We start from the raw sequence: 18,951 nt of genomic DNA on the forward strand, positions 1-18,951 counted from the left end.
ACAGTGCAGATTCTCACTGCATGCCAGACTGACTACGTGCCATGCGGTTAGGGACCAAAACAGAAAATCGCCATCCTCCGGGAATATAGCACCACTATCTGGTGCACAGCTCTTCCTTTGCCAGAAAAACAACGGACAAATGTTGTTTTAAATAAACCTTTGGCTTACTAATGAGTTAAAACTTGGAACAGTACCTAGTCACTGAAAGTAGACAGCAAAGGTGTTAATGTTTAATTAGGGTAATAAGAAAGATATGGGGAAACTACAAGCCTGCCAGAGTTTGACTTCATTGGTATGTAAATGGTTTTGTAATGAATATTGATCTTTTTTTTAAATAAGCAATGATTTGAAAGATCAGAATCAACATGAAATTTTGAAGGGAATCCATTCATCAAGTAGACACATTCCACTGGAGGGTCATGTGGAGCTTGATCCTGTCGCAGCAATCAGCATGCAGAAGACAAAGTCAGCCATGAACAGGACAGCAGTTCTTTGGCAGTTCTTTGCAATATACTCACAAACACACCTGGGGTAATCAAAAACCTTGCCAATCCACCTGACAGTTTGTGCCTCGGATTTGGGAAGAAACATGGGACTGCAACACAGGAAAGGAAAAAGCCAACTCCACAAAGACAGTACCATTCTTAACAACTTAATTGGGAGGACCTCTATGACATTGTTCAAGATGAACCTGTGCGAGTGGATAGGCCACTGTAAATTCTTACCAGAGATAGAGCCTGCAACCCTCCTGGACATGGTCAGTCATAACTAAATGTACTCTTGGGTACTGACTAGCATTTCTGTGGCATTTCATTTGAATGAAACGGCTAGGCTTAAAATGACCTCCGGGTCAATATGCTAGTAATCTCCTATGATCCTAAATACCAATACTTACTTGCTGCACCATCTGGTCGAACTTAACCTATTTAATGACTAAGTAACCTGGAAAACAAGGGTAAATGAGTATATATGTGGTACGTTTAAGTTCAGCACAGCTTCAGGGTAAGTATTCCACAAGAGATTGCAGAAGTTAACATGTGAAGGGCAAACAATACGCAAGTGATGCCACGGTGGATTAAAGGACAGTTGGAAGGAAAAGTCAACAATTAGAGTGACAGATGACCTAAACAATAAGGGGAAAAACAACAAGTGGAATTATTCAGCCCGCGTATGGACAGTATTTGTAATTAAACAACAAGTGTCTTTTTCTACAAATTATTCAGAAATGGGACTCGGCAGTACTGGCAGTGTAAACAGTCAGAGATTTCAAGCAGTTAGAAATGTACAGTAAAAGACAGAAATGGGACCCTAGTTACACCAAAGCTTTATGCATTTTAGTACAAGGAATTATAATGACTATTTGATTAGCATGGGCATTGATTTACTGACTGTATGGGCAACTACTGGAGGCTTACTTGAAGAAATCTATTGGGCATTAGTACTATAATCAAATTTAACCACAATGTTCAACATTTAAAATGCAGTCCTTCAGGCTAATAAGATGTTAAGCGTACAGGTTGGGGTTTAAGTTCTAAGAATAAAGATGTTATTTTGCTACTACATAAAGCATTGATCAGGGCCTTATATGGAATATTGAAGAACTTTGGAAATCTGACGTATATACAAAGAATGTTTAAACCTGCTTGGGCTATAGAAAATTCCACTAAGGAAGAAAGGATGTACTGAGATATGGACAAACAAGAATAAAAAGGTCAAAGAGGACCATACTGGAATTTAGGAGGAAGGTCAGAAGTGGAAAGAGCGATCTGAATGTAAAACTATGAGGAGCTTATTAAAGGAGAAAGGGATTTACACAGAGAATACAGGAATCATGGACTGACTTTCTTAAAGAGTAAATGATCTCTGAACAATGAAACAAAACACAGCAAGACAATGACTAGAAAGACATGGACATGTGTGGTCAGAACTTGTGCTTTGAAAATGTTTAGTCTGCATTACATACCTGAATCCTTACATCCAAATTTTACATTTGGATCACAAGCAGGAGTCACTCCTTCACAACTTTTCTCATCACTGGAGTCCATGCAGTCTGTATCACCATCACACCGCCATCGCGATGGAATACACAAGCCATCTAGACGGCACTGAAACTCATCTGTGTGGCATCCACCAGGTGGTCGGGTTGCTATTGAAAAGAAAAAAAAAATAAAATCATGTTACACCACTTCTTTTTAAGCCAAAACAAATGTATGACTTTTTACTACTTAAATCCACTGTAGAAACAATATATTTCCATGGAACTGTCTCCACAAAATGTTTACACCCCAAATAAGCTAGCTAAGATGTATCATAATGCATTCAATAGTTGATGGAGATGCAAGTAAAACAATGACAACTGGATGTATATAAATATATTTTTGGATTGCCTGTGTTATCAATATATATTAACTTCAAATGGGGAAATTGATTGCAAAAATCTGGCAAGGGCCAAGGAATGGGAATTTTAAACAAGCGGACATTCATAAGGAGAATTCCCGCAAAAGGGGTATGGGAATTGCATGAAAAGGCATTGTTATATACAAACATGGTGGCAAGAAGTAAGGTAATAACTTGCAAATGGAAGAAAATTGCATCTCTAGAAAGACATACAGAAAGTAGCACAAAGAAATCGCCTGACAGAGTACATTTTATTACAAGAAAAGGGCCAGTAACAATATAAGAAGAATGGGGTAGCTGGTTGGATGTAACGGGCACAAACAGATCATAACAAGATGGAGGCAGTGTTACAAAGGGTAGAGGGCAGAAAAGAAGGGAAGAACTGATGGAGGTACAACAAACTAAAAGAGAGAACTTAGTATCTAATATGGAATGCAACCCCCACCTTTTAATGTGACTCAATATACTTCAGTTGGGTAATACTTGCTTTGGAAGAAAAGACTGAAGAGTATTCACAAGGTTTTGAAATGTACATATTGCTTCATTTTTGGTTTCATATTAAATTGTAAGATCATGTTAGTACAGTGCCTTAGGTTAAAAGTGCCTATGCTACTGTGTTGAATAACACATTAGTAAGACTGACTGCAATTATATGAGCATTACAGATGGTTTGCAAACAATTATAACTCTTGACACTAGACAGTAGACAAAATGTTGATGTTTTAATGTTAAAATGTGCTTAGCTAATAAATGTGGAGTTTCAAGATGCTAATGTTAATGCTATTGTTGTAATGTATTTAAAACTGCATTAAGATTATGGCCTTATTGCTGTTTTCATACGTGGTCTTGAGGTTTGCATTTTATGTCCAACTACTGTATGAAGACAGTAGCAAAATGTTTTTCTAAAAGCTTTTAAAGTTAAAGCAAAATGTGTTTTCTTTTTTTTTAGTTAACTCAAAAGGAAAAAAGAAAAAAACAACTATGCTGGAATCCCCTTGGAGATGGCGCACGAGACAAAAAGTTGCTCATTTCTTCTAAATTCAGGCACTCACTGCAGGTAGAATCCAAGTTCAATGAGAAGGCCCAAAGTGACAAGTGCTCCTTTGCCACTACTTTTTGTTCTGTAAAAAATGAGGTGGTAAATGAGCAAGTTTAAAGACAAATCCTGGCATCAATTAAAGAGGGTAATGTGGGCATTCCTAAGTGTCAACCAAGCCACGTGAAAACCAAACCTTGTTCCAGAGGTATGGGTAAGAAATCCTGAGATTCTGTGTGCAGAGATGGTAGCCAGAAAATACCAGATGTGCTTACTAAAGCTGCTGAGGTCCAACACGTCAAGAAAGCCTTATAAGTCCTTCAAAAATCTGGAAAATGCATAATTACAATTTTACGTATCATTGTAATTGAAGATAAGCTTCTATGGCCTATTTGAGGTACACAGTCTGGGAATGTTTCAAAAAGGATGCAGAGACAGTGCATCCCATCTAGGAGAGAAACTTAGACCTATAACATAGGATTATACATTACCAAGCTAAGAGCATGGACAGTCCCTTCAAGGCAACTCTCCAAACTGGAAATCAAAGAACATTCCTGCTCACCAAAGGACACCCCTAGATACTACCCAATACTGCAATTGTTGGTCTGGTACAGGCTTTGTCCTGCAAACTTAGCCAACACAGTTTGGGTGCAAGACAATTTGACACTTGAAGACCCTGCCTGGAGATTACAATGGCCTGAAAAAAGAATAGAAGCCCCTGAGAGTACAGATGTACAAGTCCCCGACCAATGAGGGTCCATTTTCTCTTCTGCACATCCAAGATCAGATTTTGATAGAGCTAGTAAAAAGTACAGTTTTGTACCAACCATAAATGTAGATGTTAGAGTGCTAATACAGCTGCAGTCATAACAGATGGGTTTTCCTGCCATCAGGCGGGTCCTCGGTCGGCCGAATTCCAAAGTCTAGGTCCGGCGTCGGTTGTCGTCGCTTCTTCCCTGACGTCAGTGCGACAGGGGTATAAAAGAACCAGCCGACGCCATTTTCTTCAGTTTTTCTTGCCCCAGATGTCAGGTGCCCCCAGAAGGACGGCAATACATAAATTTATGTAATAATGCAATGCAATATGATCAAAAAACAGTAGTTGCAAGCAAATACACCATAAATGAATACCCCAATCAGGTTGTATGAGTAGGTGTTAGCCAATAGGCCTGTCCCAAGAGGGGAAGGAGGTAGGGAAACCTGGACTGCAGCTGTATTAGCACTCGAACATCTACATTTATGGTAGGTACAAAACTGTACTATGTTCATCGTGCATACAGCTGCAGTCATAACAGATGGGTAGAATCCCAAAGCTAAAAAAGGGGTGGTAGGCACTAGGTGGAACTAGGAGGAGCCAGGATGCCCTGCAAGACTGCAGTGGCAAAGCCTGCTCTAGTTTTGGAGTATAATGGTAGGTGATAGTGCTTGGAGAAGGTATGCACAGAACTCCAAGTGGCTGCTTCCAAAATATCTTTGGTAGGAACCCCTCTGAGGAAAGCTGCAGAGGTAGCTGTGGCCCTTGTGGAGTGAGATCTGATGCCTGCAGGTACAGTTTTACCATGAAAAGAGTAACAAAAGCGTATGCAGTGGGCTATCCATTTCAAGATTGTCTGTTTGGAAATTGGCTTCCCTTGAGCTCCTGTAGCATAGGACACAAAGAGTTGTTCTGATTTTCTGAAAGGCTTTGTTCTGTCCAAATAATAGCGCAGCTGTCTATGGATGTCCAAGGAATGTAGTAGTCTCTCCCCTTTGTTTTGAGGATTAGGGTAAAAGGTAGGTAAAGTGGATAGCCTGATTCAAAGCTACCCTGGATACCACCTTTGGCATAAAGGACGGATTGGTTCATAAGGAAACTCTGTCCTGATGGAAAATGATGAAAGGCTGCACAGCCATGAGGGCTTGCAGTTCCGATACCCTGCGAGCTGAGGTGATAGCCAGAAGGAAGGCTGTTTTCCAGGACAAATATTGCAATTCTGTTGAGGCAGCTGGCTCAAAAGGAGGCAAGGTCAGTTTTTCTAGAATGAAATTGAGGTCCCAAGCAGGTACTGGTTGTTTCCTTGGGGGTTTTATATTCTTCGCCCTCTGAGGAACTGTCTTAAGAGGGGGTGAGAGAATAAAGGTGGATCAGTGTTGTATTCTGCAGAAATGGCTGAGGCATGAATTTTGATGGAGGAGAATGAAAGTCCACTGCTTAGCATCTCAGCTAGATACTGTAATATTTGAGGTAAATTCAGTATTCCAGGATTCTGGCCCTTTTTCTCATTCCAGGCACAAAACCGTTTCCATTTTGCGGAGTAAGCTTTTCTAGTAGAAGGCCTTCTGGCCTCCAAAATGACATCCTGCACCTCCTTGGAGAGTAGGGTCTGTTGTTAAGGAATCTTCCATGCGGCCAGATTGAGTGTTTTCAGCTGACTGTGAAGAGTTTTGAAGCTGTGCTGAGTCAGAAGAAGAGGCATTAGAGGTAGGGTCCATGGTGGGGAATGCGTCAGGCTCCTCAGGAGTGGGTACCAGTGTTGTCTTGGCCAGTCCGGAGCAATGAGAATCATCTTTGGTCTGTCTGCTCTGGTTTTTAATAGAACTTTGGGCAGCAGAGGAAGAGGTGGAAAGGCATAAACTGTCATTGTTGTCCAACTGAAAGAGAGTGCGTCCACTCTTCAGGCCTGTGGATGAAAAGTCCTTGAGCAGAATTTTGCCAATTGGTCATTTTTGTGGGAGGCAAAGAGATCTATGTCTGGCCTTCCCCATGCTTGAATTACCTCTGTAAAAACTTGAGGATGCAACTTCCATTCGTGTGGATCTGTCATATTTCTGCTTAGGTTGTCTGCCAGCGTGTTTTCCTTGCCTGGCAAGTACTGTGCTTGAAGTTCGATTTGTAATTCCAGAGCCATGTTCCAAAGAGATATGGCCGGCCTGCATAGGGGGTATGAATGGGTTCCTCCCTGCTTGTTGATGTACCACATTACTGTAGTGTTGTCTGTCCTTATCAATAGTTGACCTGGATGCAGAAGGTCTTTGAAAGCTATAATATCATTTATTACTGCTAGCATTTCCTTTTGATTGATGTGTAGGTGCTTTTCTTTTTGGGACCATTTGCCCTGAATGCACCGATCTGTCATGTGCGCCCCCCAGGCGTAGTCCGAGGCATCTGTTGTGATGACTTGATTTGCTTGAGGCTTGCAGAATGGGAGACCTGTGTTTCTTTGGCATGCTTGAGCCCACCACAGAAATTCCTTTTGAAGACATGGAATCAGGTATTCTGATGAAGTTATTTACGAAAGCGGAGATTAAATTGACCTATACGCTATTTTGTGACTGTTGCTGTGCTTTCTCTGCCTTTTGTTTCTTTGTTATGGAATCAGTGGTATTATTGTTTCCAAACTGTGGCTGTGTTGAGACCATAGGTTTTTCAGGTACCATTGAAGTTTCCTCATATGCAGCTTTGCACATGGGATTAGTAGGATGCAAGATGCCATGAATCCCAGAGCCTGCAGGATTTTCCTTGCAGTCAGCCTGGTGAAATTTGCTAGTTTTCTGAAGTATTGAGTTAGTTGCCCCTGTTTCTCTGGCGTGAGCTAGGCCATCTGGGTGTTTGTGTCCAAGTTGGCACCCAGGAATTATTGTTTGAGAGGTTATTAGCCTTGATTTCTTTTTGTTGACTGTGTATCCCAGAGAATTCAACAACATTATTACAAAAGCCAGATGTTTCAGAAGTATGTGCTTGCTGTCCGCTTGGATCAGGCAGTCCAAATATGGGTATATTTGTATCCCTTGAAGTCTGCAGTAGGCAATTACTGATGCCAGGCATTTCGTGAATACTCTGGGCGCAGTAGATAAGCCAAAGGGCAATGCAGAGAATTGATAATGGGTTGAACCTGCAAGAAATCTGAGGTATCTTCTGCAATCTTGTCTGATTGGGACATGCAGGTATGCCTCCTTGAGGTCCAATGTTACCAGCCAAGACTCCTTGCCCAGCATGGGAAGAAGCTGCTGTAATGTGAGCATCTTGAATTTTGGTGCAGTAAAAATGTGTTTAGGATGGATAGGTCCAAAATAGGTCTCCAATCTTTTCCCTTCCTTGGTACCAGGAATAGTCTGGAATAAAAACCTTGACCTTGTTCTTGTGCAGGTACCTCTTGAATAGCTTTCATGTCCATGAGATCTGAAATTTGTTTTTGTGCCTCTGCCCTTTGATTGTGTGGCAGGTTTGGCATGCCTCTCATTTTTGGAAGGGTGTGAAAATGGAATCTGTAACCTCTGTTTATAATGTCCAGGATCCATTTGTCTTTTGTGACAATATGCCAATTTTTAGAAAATAATGCCAGTTTTCCGCCTAAAGGTGCTGCCATTTGAGCCTTGCTTGGCATGCAAAGGGGAAAGTCATTGGGTCTGCTTTCTGAATGGCTGTGAACTATCCTCACCACCTCTTTATGTAGGAGCTTGCCATTGTCTGCCTCTAAACGATCCTTGAGATTGCCCTCTGCCCCTCGGGCGCCTGTATCTACCTCTTTGGGGTCTGTCCGTGGCTGGAAAGGACCAATTTTTGGAAGGCCAATTTCTACTGAAACGTGGAGGTTTTACCTGTAGGAAATCTTTCACTGTTTGCATTGATTTAGCCTTTTCCTCCATTTTCTTTAATACCTCCTCAGCTTTAACACCAAATAATACATCTTTTTGCAGAGGGGCATCTAGTAATTTAGCTTTGACATGATCTGGTAAGGTTTGCTCTTTGAGCCAGGCATGTCTACGTATGACTGATCCTGTAACAGCAGCTCTACATGAGGCCTCTAAAGCATCAAAACCACATTGCAAGGTATGTTTACCCACTTGTTCTGCACTATGCATCAAATCCTGCAACTCCAAGTCTGGTTGTTCAGGTTGTGACATTTTGTTTCGCAACTGTGATAACAGAAACTTGGTACTTTAACATATGGAACTGGCAGTTTAATGCCCTCACGGTTAAGGTGGCCGAGGTGTATACCTTTTTCCCCCACCTTTCTAAAGCTCTGGAATCTCTCTCTGAAGGTAATGGATTTTTAGCAGTGGAGGCCTTAATTCCCTTGGGGTCAGCCGCATGGCTTTTGTATAGGAATTGGTGCGAGTCAGGAACCCGGTAATACCTGTCAGGCTTGACTGGGGCTGGAGGTAAAGAGTCTGGGTTAAGGCAGGCCTCCGAATACACATCATCTAGAATGTCTAAGACAGGAGGTATAGCCAGAGGCCTGTTCTGAGGGAGCAAGAGAAAATCCCTAAGCCTTTTCTTGGAGTCTGAGTACTCTTGGCCTTCCCAGTGGAAGTGGTCCCTCAAGGTATGCAAGGTTTCCCCAAAAGAGTAATCCTCAGGGGGGAGACAGAGGGAATGGACTCCTCTGCATCAGAATCTTCAAAAGGGGAGTATGAATGTTCCTGGTCATCAGAATGCTCTGAAATAATGGAAGCCTGGTCCAAGGAGGGGGATTCTTCCTCCACTCTGGGCCTTTTGTCCGGGGGGGGGGGGGTTGAGAACCCCTGAAGAGAGTAATCAAATCCTCAGCCATTTTGAGCATCTGCTTTTTAGGCATGGGGCCTTGAGAAGGGCCCTGTGGAGCTTGTCTCTTAGTATGCATGGCTGCTTTAGACTTAGTGAAAATCTTGATGGAAAAAGAAGAGGAAGGCCTGAAGACACCTTGAGAGGTGGCAGACCTGTCTAAACTCTGAGTTTCACCGCCAAGAGTGGCTTCGGTATCGGTAGTCGGGGTGTGGGCCGAAGAGCCTGCGACCTCGGGTACAGTAGACACCGCCACTGAAGTGTCGTCGGTAGTCAGGGGCTGCGTAGGCGCCTCACTGAGAACCGGACCACATGTAGTCGGCTTTGGTGTGGTGTCGGTAGAAGCCGCGGACCTTGTATGTCGGTCCTTATCTTTGCGTCTTTTACTCAAAACTGGAGTCTGAGTATCCGACAACATAATGTAATTAAATTTTTTGCCAAAATAGTGTTGAGCGAACTCCGCCCGACACTTAATGGTGCATCTGTTGAATGTAGCACAAAAATGACAGGCTGAGACGTCGTGGTCTGGGCCTAAACAAGGAATGCAGAGGGAATGAAAATCCTTATGCGGTATTTGCTTCCCACATGAAATACAATTATTAACTTTGTCTGACATCGGTCTGAGGCAAGAAAAGTTTCCCCAACGGGGTACTTAGCTTTCAAGAAGACTTCGGTTGCAAAATATTCGTAATCTCAGGAGCTGGCCGACCGGCACTTGCGAACTGCTTCTGCTTCGGGCACCGCGCGGCAAGAAAGACTGAAGAAAATGGTGTCGGCTGGTTCTTTTATACCCCTGTCGCACTGACGTCAGGGAAGAAGCGACGACAACCGACGCCGGACCTAGACTTTGGAATTCGGCCGACCGAGGACCCGCCTGACGGCAGGAAAACCCATCTGTTATGACTGCAGCTGTATGCACGATGAACATCAGACAATACCCTATGCGGGAAGGAGGGAGGAAAGCCCGAGCAACTCCATCCTGTACATGTACATACTTCAGTATACTGTACTTAACTGCAACACCAGCGCAATCAAAGCTGCAGTAAAGTGTGCAGCAATTTACTATGAAGCCAAGTGCAGGGTCTTAACCAGCTATGGCTCAAGTCAAGATTCGCAGTGGACTGACAGATCTTCCAGCATCTGGTCAACATGGCAGGAATTGAACTTGGACAAGACAGTGAGAGAACAGAAAAAACTGAAGTCCTGATATGCCAGAAGAAAACATCATCTTGCCTACTTTTTCCAAAACATTAGACCCACTGTTATGTGGTAAGATGGCAAAATTATCTGGGACATAATGGTGGAACACACAAAGGTGTTTAATCTAGGATGTCTGATCATATCTCGTCAAAATTATCTGGGGGCCAGAAGAAGGAATCTGATGCCTTTGGATTTGACAGAGCAGTATCTGGGTGCTCACAGACTAAAACACGCAACTTCTTTGATTACAAGCTCCATGGGGGGAGGTGACAAAAATCACTTCCTCCTCCTTAACCCACATACTCATTCATATATTTACGTGGGCAAGTAATAGAAACCCACAGGCTAGTCCAGGATGGTCTTTATAAGCCTTTGACTTTTTCCAAAGGTGGCGGCAGTGGTAGGATTATCCAAATGAAGAACCTTAAATGACAAAGGTCTCCTTGTCCTTATCCATTTCAGACACAAGCCTCAGCTCCACTGAGACAATGACCCAGGGGGGGAAAAACTAGGAAGGAGAACCAATCTCTCCTCACTTCAGCAATAGTCTGGACATGGCTCATGCAAAGACTAAGTGCAAGTAGTCCAACATGCAATGATTTTGCTCTGGGTTGACAGGAAATGAAGGAAAGCAAGGGGATATGCTTGCCAAAGGTGATGTGGAAAAGGGAGAGGCCTGAACTCGGACTAGTCCTAGAATTAGATCACACTTCTTAAGGATGCACTACCCAGTGAGGTAATACAATATCAAGTAAATGAAATCAAAGGTTGCTTCAGTGTCCCCTAGACAAAAAGGTCCCAAAGGACACTTTCTGCTTAGGGTCAATTACACATGAGGGACCAGTGAGGAAGGCCCGTAGGCATACCTAAACCAAACAGGAGCTAAGCATTACTCACACCATGAGAATGTAGTCTTCCAAACAGCTCTACTCAAGGGCTCCCTATACATTTTCAAGGCAGAAGGCAAACAAACGTTAGCCCTTATTAATCAAGGGTGAGGAGTAATTGCACAACAGCTATAAAAAGCTATCTGAAGAAGAGAACCTCCTATAGAATGCAAACAATGACAACTCTCATAGGTAGGTACTAGGCTATCGGCCCTAGGGCCTACACAAGCCTAGCCAAAAAGGTACCCTGGCTTTCGCCACCCAAGAAAATTATTTTCCTGTGCCACTGTCGAGCAGAGCCAAAGAGGTGATCCCCGAGGTGAATTTCTTATTTCCCATTCAATCATCAAGATTTTTCTTGAAGAGTGCTAATGAGGAGCTTTGTTTGATACAGATAGGTAGTTTGTTCCAGAGTATGGGAAGTCTCTGGGACAGGAATCTATCCCTCCAGCATGTTCTGTTTATTGTGGTGAAAAGGTTTAGGTCCCTAGAGCGTGTAGCTCATAAGGATTGGGATTTCTTTAAGTGGAGCATGTCCAACAACTCTGGGCTTGACATAGCTTTATATCTTAGGCAGATATTGCCTCTGAGTAGGCGATATGCGACGGACTAAAGCTGGAGTTTTTTTGAGACAAGTCTGTGTAGGGCATCTGTTTCAGGCCAGTAATCCTCTTTGTGAGGTATTTCTGCGGCCCTTCCAGTTGTTATAGATGTTTTGTGAGAAAAGGGGTGTTGTACTCTACAATGGATCTAATGAGTGATGAGTAGAGGGGAACAATAACCTCTTTTTTCCTGGATGAGAAACCTTTTGTGATGAGGTGTGCCACGTAGAAGGATTTCCTGGCTACTGTGGCGACTACTCTCCCTTTCCTTTACTTTCTGGTGTTGTACTAGCAAACACCAGATACTCACAATGACCACTCCACTGATACCCATGTTGAGCCCTTGCCAACGGCATCATTTTCTTTTTTTTTTTTTTTTGCAGCTGTTCTGCCTATAGAATATCAGCCCCCCCCCCCATGAGCCCTTTTTGTCCTTAAAGGAGAGACAGCTATCACTGTACCATTCATTCTCCTCAAAATGACAGCTGATTGTAGGGCCATTATCAAATAGACATCACAGCCTCAACCCAGATCTAGGAGCTCCTAACACCCCTTGGCAGAGTCTGAGGGATGTTGGTACTGACAGCTTATGGTAAAAGGAGCATGTGAGTTTTCACGTGTGACTGCCTCTAACCTATGCAATTACGTAACAGCAGCACATCATTCTGGCCTAGATTCCACAGACTGCACTAACCAACTGGATGTCAAACAAGCGGTGAACTAAGCCACCCCCCACCCGCATTTTTTTTAATTTCTCCAAATCTTTTGCGCTTCTAATACCAGGACGGGAATGGACCCCATTCTTAAGTTAAAGTATGACTAAAGTTCATGAAATCAGTATTGTTTCAATCTTTGATGTCAGCTGGAAGTGCTCTTCGCAGCACCCACAATGTGCCCAGTAATGATTCCTTCTGCAATTTGTATAGAACTACATATACTGTTAACATAGCTAAATACAATTGTAGATTATTTTTTGTAAGACCCATTGCTTCTACTACTACTACTGGAACTGTTTAGGTACTTTCTTCCACATTGCTCTTGTTTCTGCCTGCAAATTCTGATATTTTATGACTTTGTGTCTCTCTGTACACAAGACACTATAGTCACTGGGTGTACTGATTTCAGTGATCAATGCAATTTTTGTCTGGTTTTCAAGGACCACTATATCTGGTTTTCTCGCATCTATCTTTTGAACTGTTGATAGCGGGTGATCCCATGTGATATAGACATCATCATTTTCTATGATGCACTGCGGCTCATGTTTCCAGTGCTTTTCAGCTACTTCAGTTTTATAATGTTTGCACAATCCCCAGTGCAACAGTCTTGCCACATTATTATGTACTTCAGTATACAGTCCTTCTGCCATTAGTATATCACAACCAACGAGGTGTGCGACTGTTTCCAGTTCTGTTTTACAAAACCTACATTTGTCCGTTTCTCCCACATGTTCAATGGACTTTATAACCAACGTGCATGCAGCCCACTACCGTGGGACACCAATATTAATCTTTCATCTTTTGGTTTGAATTCGCCTCTCCTTAAGCATTCCTGCATTCGATCCTGATCAACATGAGATTCTTCCAGGAGTTTTCTATACTTGCAACTAGAATTGTGCATTTTTCACATTTCTTGACTTCTCATCTGATCCTTCACCTTGTATTCTTCACCCAGGATGGGTGAGCCGTATGCTGCTCACTCATCTTTCTGTCCTGTTCCTTCCATCTCCCATGCCCACTAATCAAACAAGGGTCAACTAGGTAGCAATTAAGGGTTTTGTCTCTGTGGAATGAGAGTGGGTAAAACACTGCCATTTTTAGAGAAACAAGGTAAACCAACAGCTTCTCCTTCCAGCATCTTCAAGCAGCTGAGATAAAAGACAGTACTTAGGACAGTCCATACTGTGTTCTCCTCCCAGCAGTAAGAAAATGCTTATGCGTATCTATACTCACGATTTAGTACCAAATGAGAATTTTGATGACTGATGTGTTTTGAGCATCAATTGCAAAAACTTTTCCATGACACTCCTTAGTTTCTCTACCTTCTATGTAAGACCATATATTTTATTTTTTAACTGTACATTATGATTATCCACCATGGATACCTGTACTTCATAATTTTATTGGTTTTGTAAACTGCCTGTGGCCCTGGTCATGGCAGAAAAAGGTCCTTGCACCATCCCACCCAACTAATTAAGAAATTAAACAAGTATAAGAAACTTCAAGCTTAATACTTGAACTGTACAAAAAAAATAAGTTATGTACTCACCATAATGTTCCATCTGAGTAGTTCTACTTCATTTGTCTTCAACCTGTGGGTCTTTGGATCTGACACGGCCGCATTTTCCAGCTATGGCTCCGAGCTCCAAGCCACCTTCCCTTACCCATAATGCCTCCCTGTCTCCCTTTAGATTGAGTTTGCTGCCTAACAAGAACAGACAACCGACCCAATAACACCTTATCTACCAAAATAACCAATAGACACAAGCTTACGTTAGGCAAAGCCAAGGATCCCAACAATAACAATCTGAAGACATATATCCTGAAGATATGGTCAGGGGGAAGGAGGGAGGGACTGTTGAAGACAAATGAAGTAGAACTACTCGGATGGAACGTTATGGTGAGTACATAACTTCTTTATCTGAAGTAGTTTACTTCATTTGCTCTTCAACCTTTGGGACAGAGTCCCCAGCTACCTAATTCTTCGGTGGCCCTCATGGAAGGATGTTCTGGAGCACAGCAGAGCCGAAGGATGCTCTACTCCTAGAGACAATGTCTAACTTGTAATGCGAGATAAAGGTATGAGATGAGGCCCAAGTGTCATCCAAAGATGCTCTAGACTAAAAGGACGCTGATGTAGCCATAGACTGGGTCGAATGAGCCTTCACTATTCCTGGTAGAGGCAGACCCCTCCCTGAGTAAGCTCGGCCAATGCACTGCAAAATCCAGCGAGCAACTGTCGCTTTTGAGACTGGTTTGTCAAAGAAGGTCTTGGCATAAGACACAAAAAGTTGGCCAGACTTGGGGAAAGGTTTGGTCCTGTGAAGGTAAAACCTCAATTGTCTATGTACATCCAGTAAATGCAATTTATATTCCTCCTTGTTTTGGTAGTTAGGAAAAAAGACTGGCAAGTTTATAGTCTGGTTAATATTAGCTTCCGAAGCTACCTTGGGAAGGAAGGAAGGAAGGAAGGAAGGAAGGGTTAGTGTGAAGCGACACCCTGTCTTTATGAAAAATTATGTAAGGCACTTTGAAACAGCCTGAAGCACGGACACTCTTTTGGCAGAGGTAATGGCGACCAATAAAACAGTTTTCCATGTAAAAATTGCAAATCTACTAAAGCCGCAGACTCAAAAGGTGGAGAAACTAACGCCTGCAACAACAAAGTAAGGTCCCACGGAGGGATAGGATCATTTACGGGGTGGTTTAAGAAGAAAAGCACCTTTAAGAAAGGTCTTGCACAGTTTAGAGGAAGCCAAAAACGACATATTAATCCCCACATGAAAATTAGATATGGCTGCCAGCTGAACCTTAACCACAGAAGAACTGGTGTCCTGTTGAAAAATGCTACGCAGAAAATCTAGAACAGCTGACAGAGGTGCCGTAAAAGGATCCAAGGACCACTGAGTGGCCCATATATAAAAATGTTTCCATTTACTATGACAGACTTTCCTGGCAGAAGATTTGTGAGCCGCTACCAGGATAGACTTTCCTGGCAGAAGATTTGTGAGCCGCTACCAGGATGGAGTCTACCAGGGGATGACAAACCGGGAGTCTTAATAATGGGAACCAGAGCAGCCAAGCCGTGAGCTTCAGACTGTCCAGATCTGGGTGAGGAATCTCTGAAGGGTGCGAGATAAGATCCAGAACTGGATCCAGAGTCCATGCTGGAACAACTAGATGAGACCTGAGTAAGGGAAACCAAACCTGTCGAGGCCAGAATGGGGCGATGAGAATCACAGTGCTCCCCAGCCTTCGAGCTTTCTGCAGAAACATCGACATGAGGGGAAGAAGAGGATATGCATAAAGAAGAGTGGGAGGCCTGGGGGGGGGGGGGGTTCAGAAGGAAAAACTCACTGCACTTCACGTTGGAAGGAGATGCGAAGAGATCACAACAAGGATGACCCCACATTCGGAAGATCTGTTCTGCTACTGAAGGATTCAGAGACCACTCGTAAGGCATCAGGATACATCTGCTGAGCCTGTCCACTAGAATGTTGGCCCGTCCCAGAATTTGCAATGCCACCAGAAAACGGCTGGTGGAGATCGCCCATTCCCACACTCTCATAGTTTCTCGACACAGGGAATAAAATCTGGTCCCCCCCATTTGTTGGTACACCAGACCACTGACATATTGTCCGTCTGAATTGCAATTGTTCCTAGAGGGAGATGAGTACGAAGGGTCTGCAATGCATGAAGAACCGCTCTCATCTCTAGAACATTGATATGCAGATAGGTCTCGGAAGGGGACCACGTGCCTTGGGCTGTCCTTCCCAAACAGTGGCCCCCCCATCACAGTAGGGAGGCATCCGTGGTCACCGTGGTCTTGGGCAAGGCATGTTGAAACAAGCATCTCTTGAGGAGATCCGGAGACTGAATCCACCACCAAAGGGAATCCCTGCATGCATTCGAGATTCTCACTGGAAAGAACAAAGGGAGGTCTAATAGAGACCACTGAACCACCAGTGTCCACTGCAGTGCTCTCATATGGAGACATGCCATAGGAAGAAGAGTGATTGTGGCCGCCATAGAACCTAATGCCCTCAACACTGCTTCGGCTGACTGAGATTGAGTCTGAAGAATGTGTAAGATGTGTAACCTCAGAATGCGTAACCTGCCTGATGTGAGGAACAACCTTGTTTGCATTGTGTCCAGCCGTGCCCCGATGAAGTCCCAACACCTGAACAGGGAGTAAGGCAGACTTGTTCATATTGACTGTGATGCCCAACTTGTTGGCTAGCCAAAGAAAGAAATCCTTGGCTTGACAAAGTAGATGCTCTGAAGGGGCAGTAAAAAGCCAATCATCCAGGTATGGAAAGACCTGAATTCCCTGAAGCCTCAGGTGAAACGCTACTCTACCATTATTACTTTGGTGGACATCCAGGTGGCTGTGGTGAGACCAAAGGCTTGGAATTGGTAATGATTGGCTCCCAGCCAGAAGGAAAGGAACCTCTGGGAGCGCCTGCCCATCTTGATGTGGTAGTACACATCTTGGAGATCGATCGAGTGCATCCAGTCTCTGGCCAGCAGACACGTCAGGATAGATTGAATCATGACAATCTGGAATTTTGTCTTGGTTACAGACAGGTTCAATTGGAACAGATCCAAAACTGGTCTGAGGTCCCCAGTCTTCTTTGGCACTAAAAACCTGGAATAAACCCCGGATCCGGATTGGTCTGGGAGGACTGGTTGGATGACTCGCTTTCGTAGCAGTGATTCTATTTGCACTGCTGCCTCCACCCACGCATCTGGGGAGCTTTGTTGGATGGGTGAAGTTTTTTGAACGGAACAAAATATCCTCTGGATATGATTCGCAACACCCACTGATCTGTTCTGATGAACTCCCAAGCTAGTGGGTGTAGTGACAAACGGCCCCCGACTGCCTCCAGAGATGGACAGTCAGGCAACCCCCTCATGGGTGCTACCCGGGTTGGCCCGAGAAAGGTTCTCAGGACCCAAAGTTCTTAGGACCTCCTCTGCCTCTAGGGCAGCGTCTGTTAAATCTCCCTCTGCCTCTGGAGGACAGCGAGTCCTGAGCATCCCGGGAAAATACCTGTGACATGCTGACCCACATCTTCTTCTGGCCTCGCTGTTCCTGGAAAAGGACCTTTGAGGCAGAGAGAAGTGGATCCCGATGGCAGACAGTGTCTTCCCATCCTCCTCGCTCTGAACCAAGGTCTCTATTACTGTCTTCCCGAAAAGAGAAGGACCATCATAAGGGGCGCTGGTAAAAGACACCTTGAATTGCTCCAAGAATTGACATAAGCAGAGCCAGGTGTGACGCCTGATGGCAATGCCTGTCCCTGCCACATGTGCAGCTCCCTCCATGGCGTGGGAGAGCAAGCGCATGGACGTGTTCACTACAGCTTTAAGGGTGGCAATTCATGCATCAAAAGTCTTCCTGTTGTCTGATGACATGGACCCTGGGGTAGACTCCGTGATTTCTCTGACTAGATCTCTCTGAAGTCAGATAATGTGCACCAAATAGTTCAGTGCCCTCACAGAGAAGGTCACTGAAGCATAAGCTCACTTCCCAAAACTATCCAACGTCCTTGAATCTCCGTCAGGAGGATGGACCATGGAGCTCTCCTGTGTGAGCTCCTTTTTGGTGGCCGCCACCGCCTCCATCACAGCATCTACAAGAGACCCCTTGGCCCAATGCAGCTTGTCTGCAGGGGGACTTAAAACATTGTCTGGATGCTTTGGTACTGGCTTTATGGTGTCTGGCTCCTTCGAAGTCCTAGATGTTATTAACTCCACAAGTGGATCAGCCGGAGGGGACACCCAAGAAGTAGATGGGCCCGAGTCGAATACCTCCAGAAACACGGACTCGTCAAAGGCTTGTTTTGGGGCAGACTACCCGCCCCTTTGGTGAAGGATCTCTATAATGTCTTCAAAGGAGCCATCCTTGGGGGTGTGACCTTGGGGAACCTTCCCCTTCATCCAGGTCCGTGTCCTCGATGAGGACCCTGGGGGAGAGTCCAAGTGCCTCTTCTTGCATGTGTGCTTGTGGGGGGGTCTCCTCAGGACGACTGTCTGGGGAGGCCTAGCAAATGGGTTGTTCCAAGAGCAGAACTGCCTGGGGCACTATGGTTACAGACTGCCCCGGAGAGGGCAAGATGGTCAGAACCACAATCAAAGTCAAGGGGGTCTGGACGGATTCTGAGGAAGAGATAGTCTGAGGCCTCGACCCTGCAAGAACCCTCTCCACCACGTCGAATGCAGAGGGGGAACAGGCCTCCTGGACAGAAAAAGCAGAAGCCACTCCCCCTTGACCCGACAGGGGAGTCAGAGTGGTGCCTGCTGGAGCCGAGATGCCAAGAAGTATGCTCTTCTTCAACAGTTTCGTAGCAGAGAACACCCCCTTCGGATCTGACCTCGAGGATCCGGCTCTGAGAGCTCAGATCTGACACACTCAAGGCAACTGCCAGCGTTGAGGTAAGGGTACCATCTGTGCTGACCCCTCGACTCCAAGCGTCCTCGGATCCAATGACTCTGAAAGTGAAGGTCAGATTGGAGGAGTAATAGGATGGAATATGGGCTGAAAGGGCCCTGCTCTGGAGGAAGATGGCCACAGTAAGACCCCCAT

General features: G+C 44.5%; 1 protein-coding gene across 1 annotated transcript in view; it reads right to left on the reverse strand.

Annotated features, from left to right (window-relative positions):
• LRP1 (LDL receptor related protein 1) overlaps positions 1–18,951 on the reverse strand; it is a 2,772,300-nt gene that overhangs the window by 1,481,891 nt on the left and 1,271,458 nt on the right. Inside the window, exon 21 of the mRNA XM_044083629.1 lies at positions 1,964–2,146. Coding sequence (XP_043939564.1) covers positions 1,964–2,146 — 183 coding nt within the window. The remainder of the gene's footprint in view (positions 1–1,963; positions 2,147–18,951) is intronic.

Source organism: Protopterus annectens, chromosome 9.part0 (assembly GCF_019279795.1).
Source record: "Protopterus annectens isolate FY-2018-M chromosome 9.part0, PAN1.0, whole genome shotgun sequence".
Taxonomy (NCBI): Eukaryota; Metazoa; Chordata; order Ceratodontiformes; family Protopteridae; genus Protopterus; species Protopterus annectens.